The following is a 21,385-nucleotide window of genomic DNA, read 5'->3' on the forward strand; positions in this document are numbered from 1 at the left end:
CATGTAGAACGCAATGAATAAGTCATTATACAAACTGACCTACAATAACATTTATGTTTGTAATGACATGTTTTAAAGCACTGTATGGGGTCTAAATTAATAGTCACAGAAAAGTATTGCTAAGTCTTAGGGATAAACCTTTCACCCCGACAACAGGACCCAATGAATCCTCTTTTCTCCACCCTCTGCTGTCAGGAGAGTTTTCAGTTTTTCTGCTGGCATGTTCCTTTTTTATACAAGGATATAAATAAGGTCCCTTCATCCATGGCCCAATCGAATTACATGGCTGTGAGAGAAACACATGGCTAACAGATTGTCTCTGCAGTCAGTGACATGCGGCGCATTTCAATTACAGCAGTGCCGTCAGCCTCACAACGGCACACAAAACAGCTCTGCTCTCTACTCCTCAGCACACTAAAGAAAGCCTGCTGCAACCTGTATATCTTTATGTTCATCATTAGTTATAGTGTGTGTGTGTGTGTGTGTTTGTGTGTTTGTGTCTGTGTGTGTGGACGTGTTTAACTACAGTTGAAGTCGGAAGTTTACATACACTTAGGTTGGAGTCATTAAAACTCGTTTTTCAACCACTCCACAAATGTCTTGTTAGCAAACTATAGTTTTGGCAAGTCAGTTAGGACATCTACTTTGTGTATGACACAAGTAATTTTTCCAACAATTGTTTACAGACAGATTATTTCACTGTATCACAATTCCAGTGGGTCAGAAGATTATACACGAAGTTGACTGTGCCTTTAGACAACTTGGAAAATTCCAGAAAATGATGACATGGTTTCAGAAGCTTCTGATAGGCTAATTGACATCATTTGAGTCAATTGGAGGTGTGCCTGTGGATGTATTTCAAGGTCTACCTTCAAGCTCAGTGCCTCCTTGCTTGACATCTTGAGGAAAATCAAAGGAAATCAGCAATGACCTCTGAAAAAAAGTTGCAGACCTCCACATGTCTGGTTCATCCATGGGGGCAATTTCCAAATGCCTGAAGGTACCACGTTCATCTGTACAAACAATAGCATGCAAGTATAAACACCATGGGAACACGCAGCCGTCATACTGCTCAGGAAGGAGATGCGTTCTGTCTCCTAGAGATGAACGCACTTTGGTGCGAAAAGTGAAAATCAATCCCAGAACAACAGCAAAGGACCTTGTGAAGATGCTGGAGGAAACAGGTACAAAAGTATCTATATACACTGTAAAACGAGTCCTATATCAACATAACCTGAAAGGACGCTCAGCAAGGAAGAAACCACTGCTCCAAAACCGCCATAAAAAAGCCAGACTACAGTTTGCAACTGCACATGGGGACAAAGATCGTACTTTTTGGAGAAATGTCCTCTGGTCTGATGAAACAAAAATAGAACTGTTTTGCCATAATAACCATAGTTATGTTTGGAGGAAAAAGGGGGAGGCTTGCAAGCTGAAGAACACCATCCCAACCGTGAAGCACGGGGATGGCAGCATCATGTTGTGGGGATGCTTTGCTGCAGGAGGGACTGGTGCACTTCACAAAATAGATGGCATCATGAGGATGGAACATTATGTGGATATATTGAAGCAAATTCTCAAGACATCAGTCAGGAAGTTAAAGCTGGGTCGCAAATGGGTCTTCCAAATGGACAATGACCCCATGCATACTTCCAAACTTGTGGCAAAATGGCTTAAGGACAACAAAGTCAAGGTATTGGAGTGGCCATCACAAAGCCCTGACCTCAAACCTGTAGAAAATCTGTGGGCAGAATAGAAAAAGCGTGTGCGAGCAAGGAGGCCTACAAACCTGACTCAGTTACATCAGCTCGGTCGGGAGGAATGGGACAAAATTCACCCAACTTATTTTTGGGAAGCTTGTGGAAGGCTACCCGAAAAGTTTGACCCATGTTAAACAATTTAAAGGCAATGCTACCAAATACTAATTGAGTGTATGTAAACTTCTGACCCACTGGGAATGTGATGAAATAAATAAAAGCAAAAATAAATCATTATATTATTATATTCTTAAAATAAAGTGGTGATCCTAACTGACCTAAGACAGGGAATTTTTACTAGGATTAAATGTCAGGAATTGTGAAAAACTGAGTTTAAATGTATTTGGTTGAGGTGTATGTAAACCTCTGACTTCAACTGTATATTTGTAGGGACCAGAAGTTGCCACAAGAGTAGTAAACAAACAAAACTAACTGTGGACATTTTGTTTGTCCCCAAAATGTCTAATGCAATTTCTAGGGGGGTTAGGGTTCAGGTTAGAATTAATGTTATGGTTAGAATTAGGTTTAGGGTTAGGAGCTACGGTTAGTTTTAGGGTTAGGGTTAGGTTTAGGGCTAGGGTTAGGTTTTGGTGTTAAGGCTATGGGGAGTCTGGGTGCTTCTGTACGTTTTGGTTCTTACTGTTCTGCAGTGATGTAGCCCTCTTCCTGTGGGGTACACTGAACCCCTGCCACCTCCACATTGCCCACCAGCTCAGAGAAGGACAGGCCCAAGTTCAGGCCCTGGATGGTGACCAGTGTTCCCCCCTCTGGAGGCCCTGCCACTGGGCTCACCTACAGGAAGGCGAGGGGGGCATGGAGGAACAGATTTATGGTGGCAGCACAAAAGTAGTGTAATATTTTCAATACATGAAAACAGATTAATGCATTGCATCACTATGCACAAAAAAACTATGCAGAGGCTCTATCTAAAATGGCTTGACCACACAAATAGCCTTCAGGCCTGTTGAGCAGTGCTCTCCCAGTTCCCAGCAGCAGGCAGTAGCAGTCCGGGTCTGAATCAATTCACTCCCATACTGCCACTGAAACACTAATAATGTGACAGGGACTTCAAAGGCTCATGGCTCTTTGAAGTTGGAGCAGTAATTCTCTGTGGCTGTCTGACCTACTGTGTCTCTCTCATTCTAAAAAATGAACAGTGTGTTGGGGCCAAGAACACTCATTGCCACCCACAAAATAGGGTGCATAGGGCATAACTTAAGGTTGCATTGATTTGGCACAAGCTGTATGTCTGATTTAGTCTTATTTATACAACGGGTGGGTCTAATCCTCAATGCTGATTGGTTAAAACCGCATTCCAGCTGGTGTCTATTCCACAAGCTACCACCAGTCTTGCTCATGTCTAAGTACTGATCTCAATGGTTTTTACTGGTTATTTCTGAGATGGCCTCTTATCACTAAGGCCATATGATGGATAATGGTGAAGGTTAAAGTAGAGGTTAGTTGTAAAAATAAGGATCTGACTGACTAACCTCAGTTATGCGTGGGTTGGTACACTTAACGTTCCTGGTGGACACGTCGAGCCAGCGGCTGGCGTAGGGGCTGATGGGCAGGCAGTGCTGCCTCATGGTGCAACGGCCTTCTCCACTGCACCAGCCACACTGGAACTTCCTCTCAGCCCGCAGACACATGCCACAGCTGTCCCGCTGGGCACCACACTTATACAGGTGCACTGTGGAATACAGGAGGACCGCAGTTGAATTACATTCAGTGCTTGTACACTGAGTGTACAAAACATTAAGAACACTTCCTAATATTGAGTTGCACCCCCCTTTGGCCTCAAAACAGCCTCAATTCACTGGGGCATGGACTTTACAAGGTGTCAAAAGCATTCCACAGGGACTCTGGCCCATGTTGACTCCAATGCTTTTACACACTTGTGTCAAGTTGGCTGGATGTCCTTTGAGCGGTGGACCATTCTTGATACACACTGGAAACTGTTGAGCATGAAAAACCCAGAAGTGTTGCAGTTCTTGACACAATCAAACTGGTGCACCTGTCACCTACTACCATACCATGTTCAAAGGCACTTACATGTTTTGTCTTGCCCATTCCCCCTCTGAATGCACACATACACAATCCATGTCTCAGTTGTCTCAAAGCATTAAAAATATTCTTTAACCTGTCTCCTCCCCTTCATCTACATGACGTCAATATGGGATCATAGCTTTCACTTGGATTCACCTGGTTAGTCTATGTCGTGAAAAAAGCAGCTGTTCCTAATGTTTTGTACAGTCAGTGTAAATTTGACAGTATTTAGATATTGAATGGCACTATTCTAAAACCAAATACACACTCAAGCAGGATAATGGAGAGATCTAAGAGTTAGTGAGAAATCAAAATGGTAAACACAAAAGTCCACCCTCACAGCCCAGATGATTGGCTAGGACTAATTACACAGTAGAGAGTGCCATGTGAACGTTCTCCCAAGGCTGAGTGAAAGCCTTGGCGTGGGCTAAACCCCATCCATCCCAGAGTGAGAGCTTTCCACTCCTCAGCCATGGCAGACAGTGATGGATGGCAGAGGCACCTTTAATCTTATCTGGATTGTCGATGATGAAATTGCCATTCCAAATGATGGAGAGGTCCACTGCCAGGTCACTGATCCTCACACCCTCATATATGTACTGCCGGAGAGAGAGAGGTAGGAAGAGGGAGAGAAAGAGGGGTGGGAGAGGGAGGAAGAGAGAGAGATGAGGCTTTTAACCACCTGTCATTTCTATGATCACTGTCTGCTCCTCTCCACTGTGCATGGCCATATTGGGACAGGACTCTGCGGGGAATGGAGAGGCTGTTCATCTAGTGCTGAGGAAAATGGGCTTTTCACTGGACGTGAGATAGGAGATTGAGGTATATATTTATTAAAAATGGATTGTGTGTCATGTAGTCTATACAGCACTGTCTGACACTCATCCTCACTGTCGACTAACCTATTATGTCCCTATTACGTGGACCTAGATGCACCTTTGAATGACACTAACGTTTGGTTTCAGACATAAATTAAATGTTTTAGTCATTCTGCTGCAGACAACCTACTTCTTATTTGATCAAGACATGGCAAACCTGAGCTCATCTCAGTGGGATGAGATCAGATTCAGATTGCTCTCAGAGAATAGCTCAGATGTAATTCACTAGACTACAGATAATGGTCCTGGATAATGCACAACCAGGCTGAGGCTGGTGCCAGGGGGAGTGTTAGAGAGGGTCACCCAGTCACAGTATGTACCGAGCTGTTCTGGCACTGCACACTGGAGCTGTTGAAGCGCAGGGCGGTGACACGGTGGTTGGTTCCCTGGACGTGGAGCACACACTCGTACCCCCGCTGGCCAGACTGGGGCTGTGGAAGGTTCCGGGCCCTCAGGGTGATGGGTCTCACCTCCCCTGCTGGGATCAGGATCTCCCCAGAGTGCAGCAGCTGGGGGCAGTCCTAGAGAGCATATTCCAAGAGTCAAAGGACCTCAGCAGGGGTCTATCAAGGTCTATTAAATTATAAAGATAGATTGCCTAAAGAGTAACATGTTATGGAAATATGGACTAATGAAAACATGGGTTAATGTGCATTATACAAGAAAATACTATTAATCTGGTGTATGTTTATCAGTAGCCATGTAGCTACCTCTGAGGCGTTGACCCGGCCCTCCTGAAAGGAGCAGCTGAAAGGATTGTGGGTACACAGGTTGCGATATTTACACCAGTGGCAGCGGAAGGTACTGTTCACACAGGACAGACACCTGCAGTGCAAGGAGAGGGACAGATGGACATGTTACACACATCATATGACTAACCAGCCAACAGACATCCCAATGCTTCTAGAGACTCTGTGGCCAAGCACATGCTCTTAGAGAACGGAAGTTCCTAATTACATACAGTTAACTGAACATTATACAGTTCATGGAGAGGTTAGTCTGTTTCCTCAACATTGTACCACTAAAACATACTGTTAATACAGCAGTGTTGCAGAGAGAGCAGTATTAGGCACCAGCACACAGTAAGTCAGTATGTTCTGTAACAGCTCTGTATACATAGACCTGGCCTGCCAGGTCCTTTCAGACACAGGATAATTCATTATGGAGGCTGATGTGATGCTGCTGTGCTGTGCTGTGTGAGGCAGAGTGGGGAGGGGGAGGCTGTTTAGACTAAAATATTAATCACAGTTAGCTACTGTCTCTGACCAGTTTGCTAATGGACACCTAATTTTGATCAAACGGATATGATTTGGCTTTGGACTGTATTTCTATTATGTTAAAGTGGACCTGAAGGTCACGGTCAGGGAACTATGTTTAGGTGTATGTACTCATACTACTCAGTATGTACACTGTTCCTCAGAGAACCAGTCTAGAAACACTAAGTAGAACTAAACAAGCTAACAATGCGGGGTTATCTGCCTTAGGTTGACCTAAATCAAAATGGATGGGTCATTTGAACTTAGGGGTTACCTATCTGCCTGATCTTAAGTGGGGTTGTCCGCACCAATGTCCTAATGAGGTTGGGCCCTACTCTCTTTTGAATGCATCAGATAACATGTGGGCCGGGAAATGAACTTACGTGTGATGCACGCTGCAGTTATAAAACTTGACCTCTGTACTGCCCAGCATTTGACCTGTCTCCTTAGAGTTCAGACGCAGCGCAACACCCAACCAGTCTGATGGAGAAAAGGGAAGGGAGGAGATTGGTAGTATAGTAGTTGGCTTTATTCAGACTGCTGGTCCTCTGTAAAAGAGTCACATATGTATCACTGAGGATCACAGAGCAATACGTTCTATGTTGGAGCTATATATTTTGTCACCTTGTCCTTCAGGTATGTGTGGGACCTCTTTGCCAGATGGGGACAGGCACATGACTCTGTTGCCATTGACATGGCCCTCCACCTCGGTCTGCTCTCCAAATAAACAGGTGATCCCAGTTGAGAGGTCAGGTACATTGCTCACCTCCAGCAGGAGCTATAGGAGAGGAGCAGAGAGAGATAGCTGGGTTGGAACAGTCTGGTCTATCATGAAACACTGAGGACTACTTCCCACCATCAAGACTCAGAACACGTCAGAATCAGTTTGATCAGAAGTAAATAATTAACTGTTGACTTACAGGCACACTGTGTGCTGACACGGCAATGCTGTCTGGGTGAGCGATAACTTTCACACAACGTTCGATATCAGTGGCGAACCGGAAGGGCTCCTCTGCTCTCTGGCATTGGTCTCTTCTGGCACACCTGTAGATGGGAACCAGGACATTATTCATTCTTACCGGTTACTGTACATGTGAGATAAACATTTTCCTTTAAGGAACATCTAAACAACATCAATGCAAAACGCATCATACTGTGACACTTTCTGTATATTGAAAGTTCCATTCATTGAAAACTTGATTGCTGACATGCAAAACAATTAGGGAATTAGGGACTGTATCAACACTGGACTAATGAAACAAATACCAAGATAGTTTTGGCGTGGTATTTTCCTTTAAGGAAATTGATCCCCTATCAGTTTGGTTGGATTGCTCTGCCGAAGGAAATCCAGTTGTACGATGGGATAAATGGATTTTAAGCAGTGAGTGTTTTGTGTAAGGGTTACTTAACATTTTACATTGACATGTTAGTTGTTTAGCGGACTCTCTTATCCAGAGCGACTTACAACTACTGCATTCATCTAATTGGCTAGGTGAGACAACCACATATCACAGCTGCAGTAAGTACATTTTCCCTCAATAAAGTACAGATAACTGCCAAAATAATGGAAACACTAAATCAAGGAGTAAATCAAGGATACAAAGTATGTTGACAGCAGGTGCTTCCACACAGGTGTGGTTCCTGAGTTAATTAAGCAATTAACATTCCATCATGCTTAGGGTCATGCATAAAAATGCTGACGACAATGTTCCCATCCACAGGGCACGAGTGGTCACTGAATGGTTTGATGTGCATGAAAACGATGTAAACCATATGCCATGGCCGTCTCAGTCACCAGATCTCAACCCAAATGAACACTTGCTGGAGCAGCGCCTGAGACAGCTTTTTCCACCACCATCAACAAAACGCATCCCTCCAATAGAGTTCCAGACACTTGTAGAATCTATGCCAAGGTGCATTGAAGCTGTTCTGGCTCGTGGTGGCACAACGCCCTATTAAGACACTTTTTGTTGATGTTTATTTTATTTTGTCAGTTACCTGTAGTTATCAGCAAATCAGTACTAGTATAAAATACACATTATTTTGAAATGAAGTGCCAGGACAGAGAGAGCATTGACTGAACTGAACAAGGGAGCTGACCCCCGGTAGGGGTGGAGGGCCAAGAGACCAGAGGTGGCAGAACGGAGTGCTCAGGATGGAGTGTAAGGTTTGAGCATAGCCTGAAGGTAGAGTCCTGCATCACGTCGGATACTCACGGTTCCCCGCAGTTGACCCGCAAAAAAATCAGATGGCTGGTCGAAAATATTCTTACAACCCACGCTTCAGAACAATCATGTTGTGAGAAGGAAACGTTTCAAATCAAGATTATATATATTTTTTATAAACCCAGAAGCTTGTTGTGTTGAATTGTGCTACTACTTAAATTAAGCTTTGTGGGCGGTGAGACATTTAGGCCTTACACAGGCCATATAAAGCAGGGAATGGGAATAGCCTAACAGCCTACTACTATGGAAATAAATTGATGTTATTGGCGGGTTACAGATCGGCTTTTGGAACAATTCCATGTGCGTGAGTTTAGTTGATACATTTCGGCATCCTATTCTGTGAGCTTGCAGTGAGTCACTCAGCCTCGAAGCACGAGGGGAGGGCCGAGCCGGCCGGGAGGAAAGATACAGCGATAGTCATAGGATGCGGAAATGGAGGTCAGTGGGGTCGAAGAGGCCGAATCAGGACAGTAGTGAGAGGGATTTAGCAGAAGGTAGAGTTGATAGGATAGAGTAGGAGAGAGTAGTGGGAGAGAGAGTGAATATTGATGTACAGGACCATCTGGGTAAGGGCTGAGTGGGTAGGGTTGGAGGAGAGAGGGAGAGAAAAGGAAACCAAGTAGTGATCAGAAATATCAAGAGGGTTGCAGTACGGTTAGTAGGTGAACAGGATTTAGTAAAGATGAGGTCATTGAGCATTGCCTGCCTTGAGAGTGGGAGGGGACTGGGAAAGGGTGAGCACAAAAGCGGAAAGGAGTGGGAGGTTGAAGTTGCTCAGTACGATGAGTGGTGAGCCATCGTTGTAAAAATTAGCTTATCAAGGTGTCAAGCTCATTGAGGAACTCTCCAATGGCACCTGGTGGGCGATATATGACAACAATGTTAAGCTTTAGTGGACAAGTGACAGCGACAACATGGAATTAAAATGAAGAGAGAGATGGGGAAAATAGAACATTTTCACTTAGGAGAAATTATTAGCCCTGTGCCACCACTATGAAGACATATCTCTTCAAATGACAAATTGTGGTAACTTGGGACGTGCAGATTTAGACATTCAAAATGCACACAAACACACAAACATTGCACTTAAAGGTCCAATGCAACCATTTTTATCTCAATATAAAATAATTTAGGAGTAACAATTAAGTACCTTACCATGATTGTGTTAAATTAAAATAGTCTAAAAGAAACAAAATTAGCTTCTTAGCAAAGAAAATAGCTTCTTAGCAAAAGTCTGGGAGTGGTCTGAGTGGGGAGGGGAATCTGAAAACGACCTCTCATTGGCAGAGAGGTTTGAAACTCCCTTTCTTATCGGTATATTTACTAATTTACAGGTTATGCCAAAACTCCATCCCACTAAAACAGGCTGAAAGTTCACACGGTCCTTTTAAACAGCTTTAACACTAAAATAAAATTATAATAATTTTCACAATATTATTCTAATCTCATAGTATGGAAATATACACTGAGAATACGAAAAAAATAAGAAAACCTGCTCTTTCCACGACTGATCAGGTGAATCCAGGTGTGATCAGGTGAATCCAAGCTATGATCCCTTATTGATGTCAGTTGTTAAATCCACTTTAATCAGTGTAGATGAAGGGGAGGAGACAAGGTAAAGAAGGATTTTTTAAGTCTTGAGACAATTGAGACATGTATTGTGTATGTGTGCCATTCAGAAGGTGAATGGGAAAGACAAAATAGTTAAGCACCTTTAAACAGGGTATGGTAGTAGGTGCCAGCGCACCGGCTTGTGTCAAGAACTGGAACGCTGTTGGGTTTTTCACGCTCAACTGTTTCCTGTGTGTATCAAGAATGGTCCACCGCCCAAAGGACACCCAGCCAATTTCACACAACTGTGGGAAGCATTGGAATCAATATGGACCAGCATCCCTGTGGAACATTTGACACATTGTAGAGTCCATGCCATGACAAATTGAGGCTGTTCTGGGGGCAAAGGGGGGTGCAACTCAATATTAGTAAGGTGTTCCTAATGTTTAGTATACTCAGTTTATATAAAACACAGATAAATCACGTTTTTGAATGCACTGGGCCTTTAAAAGAATTAGAGGCTCTCTAGGTTGCATCTCTCAGCGATCACACTTCCTTTTGACGGGAATCGAACAATAGAGCATGTCTCTCTTTTACATGTGTAATGTCCACTGTGGGATGAGACAGTGCTTAATGGACTCTCAGATGTGGTCGAGGGTGACATCTCATGGGAGCCTTCAAAGCGCACAGAGACCTCAACAGTAATTACAAGACAATGAAGGCAGAATGGAAACCCAATGATGGTTGTTGTTTCTGTTGGCTCCTTGATACAGCCGGTATCCATAGGGAGAATAGATACTAACCTCTTAGCTTCTTATCAATTGAAGTGCCCCTGGATACCCATTTCATCTCAGGCGCCCTTTCATTCCCTTTTATTTCATCTCCCCCTCCATGTTAGGCCTGATAGTGCTGTTTGTTCTCCTGTCCTAGACTCTTAGACATTAACACACCACATATACAGTTGAAGTCGGAAGTTTACATAGACTTAGGTTTTTCAACCACTCAACAAATTTCTTGTTAACAAACTATAGTTTTGGCATGTCGGTTAGGACATCTACTTTGTGCATGACACAAGTAATATTTCCAACAATTGTTTACAGACAGATTATTTCACTTATAATTCACTGTATCACAATTCCAGTGGGTCAACTTATACACTAAGTTGACTGTGCCTTTAAACAGCTAGGAAAATTCCAGATAATTATGTCATGGCTTTCAAAGCTTCTGATAGGCTAATTTACATAATTTGACTCAATTGGAGGTGTACCTGTGGATGTATTTCAAGGCCTACCATCAAACAGTGCCTCTTTGCTTGACATCATGGGAAAATCAAAAGAAATCAGCCAAGACCTCATCCTTGGGAGCAATTTCCAAATGCCTGAAGGTACCACGTTCATCTGTACAAACAATAGTACGCAAGTATAAACACCATGGGACCATGCAGCCAGGAAGGAGACGCATTCTGTCTCCTAGAGATGAACGCACTTTGGTGCGAAAAGTGCAAATCAATCCCAGAACAACAGCAAAGGACCTTGTGAAGATGTTGGAGGAAACAAGTACAAAAGTATCTATATCCACAGTAAAACGAGTCCTATATCGACTTAACCTGAAAGGCCGCTCAGCAAGGAAGAAGCCACTGCTCCAAAACCGCGATAAAAAAAGCCAGACTACGGTTTGCAACTGCACATGGGGACAAAGATCGTACTTTTTGGAGAAATGTCCTCTGGTCTGATGAACCAAAATAGAACTGTTTTGCCATAATGACCATCATTATGTTTGGAGGAAAAACGGGGAGGCTTGTAAGCCGAAGAACACCATCCCAACCGTGAAGCACGGGGGTGGCAGCATCATGTCATGGGGGTGCTTTGCTGCAGGAGGGACTGGTGCACTTCACAAAATAGATGGCATCATGAGGATTGAACATTATGTGGATATATTGAAGCAACATCTCAAGACATCAGTCAGGAAGTTAAAGCTTGATCGCAAATGGGTCTTCCCAAATGGACAATGACCCCAAGCATACTTCCAAACTTGTGGCAAAATGGCTTAAGGACAACAAAGTCAAGGTATTGGAGTGGCCAACACAAAGGCCTGACCTCAAGCCTAAAGAAAATGTGTGGGCAGAACTGAAAAAGTGTGTGCGATCTAGGAGGCCTACAAACCTGACTCAGTTACACCAGCTCTGTTGGGAGGAATGGGCCAAATTTCACCCAACTTATTGTGGGAAACTTGTGGAAGGCTACCAGAAACATTTGACCCAAGTTAAACAATTTAAAGGCAATGCTACCAAATACTAATTGAGTGTATGTAAACTTCTGACCCACTGGGAATGTGATGAAGGAAACAAAAGCAGAAATAAATAATTCTCTCTACTATTATTCTGACATTTCACATTCTTAAAATAAAGTAGTGATCTTAACTGACCTAAGACAGGGAATTTTTACTATGATTAAATGTCAGGAATTGTGAAATACTGAGTTTAAATGTATTTTGCTAAGGTGTATGTAAATTTCAATTTTCAACTGTACATACACACACATACACCCCTATATGGCACGTGGTGCTTTACCTCAACCTGCTTTGGGTGGGCATATACAGTGACTGTATGTCACATTTTCTAACAGTTTTACTGTAGAGAGACAAGGTGATTATTACACTTAGGAAACCATTCAGTGAACAGTAGCTAGACAGTGAATAATAGCTAGACAGTCAATAGTAGCTCATGGAAGTGGCATACATACAAGTATAATCGTGGGAATTGGAGCAGAAAATGCACTTATGAAAATAGATGAGGAATAAAGTAATTAGGATAAATATGTTCTGTGTTTTTCTAGTCAAGTGGGGTGATAACATAGAGAGGGCTCTCCAAGAGCTGCAATTTAGATAATGATGATCGTAGAGATTGCTGAAATGCAAATGCCATATTATAATGCATTAATCCTTTCTGAGGTCTGTTTCAGTGTATTTTCAGAAACACTGTCTGGATTTGAATCTTCTGAATCTCTTCTGCTCTGTCCTGTTCTATTACGTAAACTAACCTGGCGGTCAGATAATTAAGATGTCGAAGATAAGCCTCTTTCACAGTCCTAAATGTTCTAGAGACTGCAGCAGTCCATTTGGTTACCCTCTGCACTACTCTCTGTCTGTAATCCCTCTGTGCTCTGTCCCCATTATCTCAGTCATTCTGCCCCTCCATACCAGCAGTGACAGACAGGCTGTTATCTGTGTGCTCAGTAGCATCATTTTGTATTTGAGGGCTTGTATGACCTCTTACTCCTTTTTTCTTGGGAAATGATGTGATTTGTGTTTTAAAACATGGTCATTGTGCCTTCTGAGAATAGTGTAGTAGTGGACCTACATGTTGAGCAGGACACACCAGCCGCAGTGTGGATCCTCAGAGCTCAGACACTCTCCACAGGTCCCATACTGCTCACAGGCCTCCACTGGGACCTGGGTCACCTACAACAAACCAGAGGAAGGCTTAGACGCTTAACATAGGCCATGGAACCTACAACATTCACATGAACAGCACATCATTTACAATTAGTGTAAAACATATTGCTCTATATAACTGCTTCATTATTTTTTTAGCTGGATAATTGTGTGTGATACATTATGTAGTACAGTATGTAATGTATCCATTGAAATAGTGTCCCTGTTGACTTAGTAAACATGATCTAAGGAAATGGGGAAAAGCCTGGTAGTATGTGAAATCTGATTTATTCCGTTAATTGATTGTGGGGGGTTCAGCACTAGGTTGAAGATGACAAAGTTAAGACAATATAATAATTCCACATGGCAGCTTTCAGAAATAAACAAATTAATTGGACCAGAATCATTGATAACTATTAGCATCGTTGCTAACTAGCAACACTGGTCTCAATTTTGCAAAGAGTTATTGGATATTAGAATCATGTTGTCTTAACCTTTGTCATCTTCAACCTAGGTTCAACAGAGGAAGTAGCTCTGGCAAACAGGCTAAGAAACGAGTTAAGCCACAGCAAAGATAAGCCTGATATCCATGGGTGTGCTCACAGCTTGGATCAGCCTACACACACAGATACACACACACATATACACACACCGCCACCTCTCTGTGTGGACGCCAGGCAAAGCATACGCTCCCATTAGTCGCTGTGATAGACGTTGCTGTTGAGTGGGCAGCGCCAGCCCGTGCATACACAAACAGGTTGAAGCTTTGCTACTTTATACTTTGTTATTATTCTCCCCCTTGACGGACCATGCAAGTAATTTCCCGATGTAAGCAATCACAAATGAAGAGTGGATTATGGATTAGAGCATCTCCGCTTCTCTTGATAGCGTAAATGGGTTCTCTCTCAGTTATGTTGGCAAAACAGATTATCTGCCGCTCTCCGCAAAATCACTTTTTCTTTTTTTAAGAAAAAGCTAAATTATTTTAGAAGGGATGGGGGGACAGGCTCTACGTCCAAATCTGACACAGAAAGAGTAATCCTCCCAACCAGCCCAACTCAGATTAGCCTCTCCAAAACTAGCTAAGAAGGGGAATGAGCAGACAGACAGATGGGTCTTGCTGTTACTGTGCCAACAGTATGCCTCTGGTGCTGCTCAGATTTAATGTTCAGCTCACATGATGTGAGTTTATTTGTCCATCGTATTTTACATGAGCATGCAGGCAAAGCTATGAACCACAATGAGATGACATTTGTCAGCAGACAACATTTTGTTTGAGGACCGCAATTTCCCACACATTTACAGCCCTAGAAATCCCTTGAAATGTAACTACAATTAATTACCACACTAAAATGTGGCAGACATTTGATGAAAGCTTCAGATTTTTCTCTTTATTAATTTATTTTATTGATAGGACAGCACAAACCTACAGTACACTCTACATAGAGATGCGAGCAAGAGAATTCTACCATAGATGGTTATAATTATGGTGTAATATGTTATTTTCAACAGTCATAAACTCTAATCCACTCTACAACTGTCAATTTTGGCTGTTATGCAATCCTTGTCATCTTATATCATGCTCTTGGGGGAAGGGGTTCCAACCTGAGTTAAGTGTGCTACATGGAACGTAATTCCCTTTTTATGCACTTTTTCTCTATTTGTATTCTGACCTTGAACTGAAGCATCAGAACAGATCATGGCAAACAGTGTTTTAGCTCCGTGGTCTTGGAATTATCTCCAGATGAGCTTGAAACTCCAGGATCTTGTTTCCTTGGAGGAGTTTAAAAGTTTGGTTGACTCAAATTTACATTTGCATTTGACATTTTAGGAATTTAGCAGACACACTTATCCAGAGGTTAGGAGGTGTTGCGAGGGGTTGTGTGCTGTGGGATTATTTAAGATACTTGTTTCAGATGTTTTTGGAAGATGGACAGTGAGATGCGTGTCGCCACTTGGGTGTCAGAAGAGGGGAAGGAGAAAAGTAGTTTAGTGTCATCCACATAGCAATGATAGGCGAGACCATGTGAGGATATGACAGAGCCGTATCCTCACATGCCGACTTGGTGTGTAGAGAAAAGAGGAGAGGGCCTGGAACTGAGCCCTGGGGGATACCAGTAGTGACAGTACGTGGTGCAGACACAGATCCTCTCCCCGTCACCTGGTAGGAGAGGCCTGCCAGGTAGGATGCAATCCAAGAGTGTACAGGGCCTGAGATGCCCAGCCCTGAGAGAGTGGAGGAGGATCTCATGGATCATGGTGTCGAAGGCAGCTGATAGATCTAGGAGGATGAGAACAGAAGAGAGAGTCAGCTTTGCAGTGCGGAGGGCCTCCAAGTCACAGAGAAGAGCAATCTCGGTTGAGTGACATGTCTTGAAACCTGACTGGTTAGGGTCAAGAAGAGTTGGTCAGAGAAAGCACGTTCAAGTGTTTTGGAAAGAAAAGAAAGAAGGGATACCGTTGTTTTTTTATGTCAGAGGAGTATTGGTTTCTTGAAGAGGGGAGCAACTCAGGCCAATTTGAAGTCAGAGGGGACACAGTCAGTGGTCAAGGATGAGTTGAGATGGTCTGGAGAAGGATGAGAAGACGGGGTTGAGCAGGCGCGTTGTTGGTAGGCCGGACCTCACTAGTCACAGGATTTCATCTGGAGAGAGGGGAGAGAAAGAGGTCAAGACGTAGGGTAGTTCTCTATGAGTGGGACTAGTGGACTCAAGAGGCTGAGGGAATGAGTAGCAGATGTCATCAACCTTCTTTTCAAAGTGGTTGATGCAGAGAGAGAGGTTGGATGGGGAGGGGTTTAGGATTGAGGAGGGAAGAGGAGGTGGAAAAGAGCTTCCTAGGGTTAGAGGCAGAAGCTTGACATTTTGAGTGATAGAAAGTGGCTTACGCAGTGGAGACAGATAAAGAAAAGGTAGAGGAGGGAGTGGAAGGATGATAGGTCCTCCGGAAGTTTAGTTTCTCAATTTTCACTCAGTTGCCCGCAGCCCTGTTCTGTAAGCTCGCAATGAGTCCCTCAGCCACGGAGCAGGAGGGGAGGGCCGAGCTGGCCGGGAGGAATGGGGATGTTCCGAGTCATAGGATGCGGAAAGGGAGGAGAGTAGGGTCGAAGAATCAGAATCAGGAGACAGGAGGGAGATGGATTTAGCAAAAGTGAGAGATGAAAGGATAGAAGAGGAAAGAGTAGTGGGAGATGGAGAGCGAAGATCATGACCATCTGGGTAGGGGCTGAGTGGCTAGGGTTAGAGGAAAGCGACACAGAAAAGGAAACAAAGTAGTCATCGGAGACCTGGAGGGGGGTTGCAGTGAGATTAGCAGGCAAACAGCCTCTAATAAAGATGAGATCAAGCGTATTACCTGCCTTGTGAGTGGGAGGGGACTGCGAAAGGGTGAGCTCTAAAGAGGCGAGGGGAAAGAGAGAGTTAGAAAGAAATGAATCGAAGGCAGACGTTCGGAGGTTGAAGTTTCCAAGTACAAAGCCATCATCAGGAAATTAGCTTATCAAGGTGTCGAGCTCATTGAGGAACTCCCTATGGACACCTGGTGGGCAGTAGATGACAACAATTTTAAACTTGAGTGGCATGGAATTCAAATGAGGAGATGGACAGGTAAGAGAGGGAAAACATTTAAAATCTCTGCTTAGGAGAAATGAGTAGCCTGTGCCACCACCGCGACGACCAGATGCTCTCGGACTATGAGAGAAAACGTAGACAGATGAAGAGAGAGCACCTGGAGTAGCAGTGTTCTCTGGGGTGATCCCTGTCTACGTCAGGGCCAAAAAGTCAAGGGACTGAAGAGCTGCATAGGCTGAGATGAACTCGGCGTTCTTGACCGTTCCAAACGTTGCCAGAGACCAGAAATTCCACATGGGTACACTAAATTAGAAGAGTTGCAGCTAAGGGATGGGAAGTGTCTGTAAAGTCTACAGTGAAAGGAGTGAACAGGTATAGAAAACACACACATACTGTAGTTGCCAATGCTACAAAAGAGCCAAATGAGATCTGAAAATAACTAGGTAAGTTACGAAAGTGAGAGTGGTGTGGAGCAGAGTATGTGGGCGGAGTTGAGCAGTCCAGTGTTTCACTTCCTTTCCAACCTCACCCCTAAAAAACACTCCTCTCTCAGAGGGGGAAAAACTGCTGCTCCAAATACGCTCCATTCATTCAAATTTCCAATTGAACCAACAACCATCTATTTTTGTTACTACCTGGAACTACCATTTGGTTTTGAAGTATTGGCACCAAATGCATTCCAATAAACAACATGAAGAGGTGAATGTGGGAAGGGTTCATCATTTGTTTTAAATAGGCTACATGTTGTAATAAATAGCATGCAAACACTGAAAAAGACAGGCAGCGTAAGAAGGAACCGAAAATGCATTATTTAGGCTATATAATGAACCTATTATTTCAATTATTTAAAAATGATAGCTTACAAAGAAATAAATTGTGAAGCATTTGCGAGTACGCCACACTAGGCTGCATACTAGGCTGGCAGGAACATTAAGCACTCAGCATTTAAACAACATTTTGTTGTATTAAACAGTTATAGTCTATAAATTGTGCATATAGTCTGTGATTTACTAAGAATTAAATACCCATTTTACGAAAAATACCTTATTAGGCTCAGTCTACAGTGCCTTTGAATTCACTTTTATAAACACGAGTTTGGCCAGAGGCTGTGGCTTCAGGCTCGTGCCCGAAGAGCAGGCCAGCAATGGAGATTACCCACTCCGTGCTTGCATAGACACTGTGGATACTAAACACCCTTCAGGCCACTCTAGCCAGGCTGAGCAGGGATGCAGAGGTTTTTTTTCTATAGGTAAGCCTAAATATTTTGGGGAAAAGAACCCTATCAAAATGAAAGCTCCTTGAAAGAGGTAATATGTCTGGCCTATTGGGCCAAAATCTATGATAGCCCATTGTATAGATAATAGAACAAACATTAACAAAGCTTTTAAGAGATCAGATTTTTTGTTTAGAAATACTTTGCTACAATGACACACTTAGCTAGCTACCCACTTAATTTATTTATGTTAGCATGTGCACGTATTACACCTTCATGCTTTTGGGATATGTGTCTTTTCAGATTCCACAATGACATAGTTGTGGACACTACAGCACTCTCTTGCTGTTGGTCCTCCTCATCTTTGTAAGTCACCTTGATTTTGCACCTGTGTGTTTTATCAGTTTCTTTAAACTCCATGACAGTAGCTAAAGCAAGGGGCTATAGCAGCACACAAGTAGTCTACAATTGCATGCTGGACCGGGTATGCCCTGAGCTCGTGAAGTGAAGTGATGCCTACGGTGGCACTACTGAAGGCGAAATTGGAGCAAGCGAGAAGGCCAATGCTCCAGCCTTTTGGAAACTCGCTCTGCGCTCCAGTCAAATTGAGCTCCGTTCTGGTGTGAAGCCTTCCTCTCTTTCCTTCCTTGAACACCTCGGCAGGACCGTCTTTGCTTCCGCGACGGTCTTAGTTTTGCGACGAGACCTCCACTTACAGCTTCCGCTGAGAAAACAGGGGAGACTGAAGTACTAATACCAGTGGTGGAAAAAGTACTCAATTGTCATACTTTCTTTAGGAATAAAAGTAAAACTAAAAGTTGTCAAAAATATAAATAGTAAAAGGACAGATACCCCAAAAACTACTTAAGTAGTACTTTAAAGTATTTTTACTTAAGTACTTTACACCACTGAATAATACTAATAGCTAACTCTCTTGCAAAGGTGAAGAGCACACCTCCTGATACTAATTGCTGATTGCCTAGGAGAGGAGAAACCACTCCCCCTCCAATACAGCCACTGATTACAAAAACAATAGTTACAAATTGCCCCGGCCCTTAATCCTGGGTGATGTGTCAACAATCATCTGCTAGTACTAGTTAATAGTTGTCAGCAATTCACATACCAGGTAGGCTACTGGGAAGACAGGAAGCACTTAAAGTAGATGGCCCTATCTAGTTAAAAGACAACACTAGACAACAACAGATAAAGACAAAAATTATACTTATCACTCCTGGAGATATCACGAGTATAGGAATGTGAGGAATGTGATCGTCATTAGGACTTGATGCGGTGGTACATATTATATATGTTGTATGTATCTATCTATGTATCTAGTATGTTTGTAATTGAAATGTATGTGTGTCTACGTCCCACAACATTTTTTTATGGTGCCTACGTATGTCTGTAAGTTGTTACAGTATGTCTGATATTTGTCTCAAACATTGTTCCCCTCTGCTCCTGTCTTGGTTAGACCAAGTGTCTCTTAAATGAGGTGAACCTGAATAAATAAAAGTAAAATAATTGCGAATAGCATGCTATTCATTTGGGGTGGAGCTCGAATATATCAAATCAAAGTTGATTTGTCGCGTGCGCCGAATACAACAGGTGTAGTAGACCTTACAGTGAAATGCTTACTTACAGGCTCTAACCAATGGTGCAAGAAAAAAAGGTGTGTGTGTGTGCCAATGGTGCGAGAAAAAAAAGGTGCGTGTGTGTGTGTGTGGGTAAGTAAAGAAATAAAACAACAGTAAAAAGACATTTGAAAAAAGAGTAGCAAGGCTATATACAGACACCTGTTAGTCAGGCTTATTGAGGTAGTATGTACATGTAGGTATCGTTAAAGTGACTATGCATATATGATAAACAGAGAGTAGCAGAAGCGTAAAAAGAGGGGTTGGCGGGTGGTGGGACACAATACAGATAGCCCGGTTAGCCAATATGCGGGAGCACTGGTTGGTCCGGTCAATTTAGGTAGTATGTATGTAACAGGGTTATATTGGTGATTCCCCTTGCCACTTTATTGTTAAGCCAATGGGTTTTTGGTTTGAGTTTGTCTTGCCTTCACCTACTCAACATGGCATCTTATTGGCTGGTTTGCGTAGCTTGCTTACGAGGGGGGATGTTCCAGTTAGAATTGTCCCAGTGAACAAGCACCAAACCAGCGGTAAGTTGTTGGTTGCAAAGCACTGTACATCAAAAGTGATTTTTATACTCTCAAGTGATGATTTAAATGTACAATTTATATCAAATTGTTTGTAAATGTTATTCGAACATCACACATAAGATGCAGCGGTTTATGGAGAATATTTGTTGTCCATTTTGTTGTAAAGAATTCCCGCCAGTACTAGCTAGCAATTTACTGTGTCTGGTGGGGGGGGTTCATATATTTTGTACAGTGCGTGAGTGCAGAGTTGGATGGTGAGCCGTGCATTGCATGACGTGCAATTTTGTGCCGTTCCTATCAGGTACATTGTTAAAGATATTATATTGTATATTGTAATTGTATTATTTTGGTAACTAGCCCAGTGAACAAGCACCAAACCAGCGTGCGTGAGTGCAGAGTTGGATGGTGAGACGTGCATTGCATGACGTGCAATTTTGTGCCGTTCCTATCAGAATAAATCTACATGACTGGTACTACATGTTGGAGTTCCGTGTCGATGACTGATTGTACACAACACAAGAAGAGTACTGTTACATGTACATGAATGTATAGTTAAAGTGACTATGCATATAAGATAAACAGAGAGTAGCAGAAGCGTAAAAAGAGGGGTTGGCGGGTGGTGGGACACAATGCAAATAGTCCGGGTAGCCATTTGATTACCTGTTCAGGAGTCTTATGGCTTGGGGGTAAAAACTGTTCAGAAGCCCTTTTGTCCTAGACTTGGCACTCCGGTACTGTTTGCCATGCGGTAGTAGAGAGAACAGTCTATAACTGGGGTGGCTGGGGTCTTTGACAATTTTCAGGGCCTTCCTCTGACACTGCCTGGTGTAGAGGTCCTGGATGGCAGGCAGCTACTACGCTCTGTAGTGCCTTGCAGTCGGAGGCCGAGCAATTGCCGTACCAGGCAGTGATGCAAGTAGTCAGGATGCTCTAGATGTTGCAGCTGTTGAACCTTTTGAGGATCTGAGGACCCATGCCAAATCCTTTCAGTCTCCTTAGGGGGAATAGGCTTTGTCGTGCCCTCTTCACGACTGTCTTGGTGTGTTTGGACCAATCTAGTTTGTTATTGATGTGGACACCAAGGAATTTGAATCTCTCAACCTGCTCCACTACAGCCCCATCAATGAAAATGGGGACGTGCTCGGTGCTCCTTTTCCTGTAGTCCACAATCATCTCCTTAGTCTTGGTTACGTTGAGGGATAGGTTGTTATTCTGGCACCACCCGGCCAGGTCTCTGACCTCCTCCCTATAGGCTGTCTCGTCGTTGCCATACTGCTTGTTTTGTGCGTGATTT

General features: G+C 43.2%; 1 protein-coding gene across 2 annotated transcripts in view; it reads right to left on the minus strand.

Annotated features, from left to right (window-relative positions):
- The window catches only part of LOC112218734 (plexin-A2-like), a 74,443-nt gene that overhangs the window by 12,706 nt on the left and 40,352 nt on the right, over window positions 1-21,385 (minus strand). The window contains exons 5-13 of one of the 2 annotated variants that reach the window (XM_024379808.2): window positions 13,072-13,172; window positions 6,858-6,981; window positions 6,562-6,715; window positions 6,321-6,417; window positions 5,392-5,506; window positions 5,002-5,202; window positions 4,306-4,402; window positions 3,248-3,447; window positions 2,398-2,549 (exon numbers count right to left, since the gene is read on the minus strand). In XM_024379808.2, coding sequence (XP_024235576.2) covers window positions 2,398-2,549; window positions 3,248-3,447; window positions 4,306-4,402; window positions 5,002-5,202; window positions 5,392-5,506; window positions 6,321-6,417; window positions 6,562-6,715; window positions 6,858-6,981; window positions 13,072-13,172 — 1,241 coding nt within the window. Of the gene's footprint in view, window positions 1-2,397; window positions 2,550-3,247; window positions 3,448-4,305; window positions 4,403-5,001; window positions 5,203-5,391; window positions 5,507-6,320; window positions 6,418-6,561; window positions 6,716-6,857; window positions 6,982-13,071; window positions 15,427-15,603; window positions 15,790-21,385 lie in introns of those variants that run through there. The other variant, XR_006078636.1, reaches the window with a different exon arrangement.

This window comes from Oncorhynchus tshawytscha, linkage group LG02 (assembly GCF_018296145.1).
Source record: "Oncorhynchus tshawytscha isolate Ot180627B linkage group LG02, Otsh_v2.0, whole genome shotgun sequence".
Classification (NCBI taxonomy): Eukaryota; Metazoa; Chordata; class Actinopteri; order Salmoniformes; family Salmonidae; genus Oncorhynchus; species Oncorhynchus tshawytscha.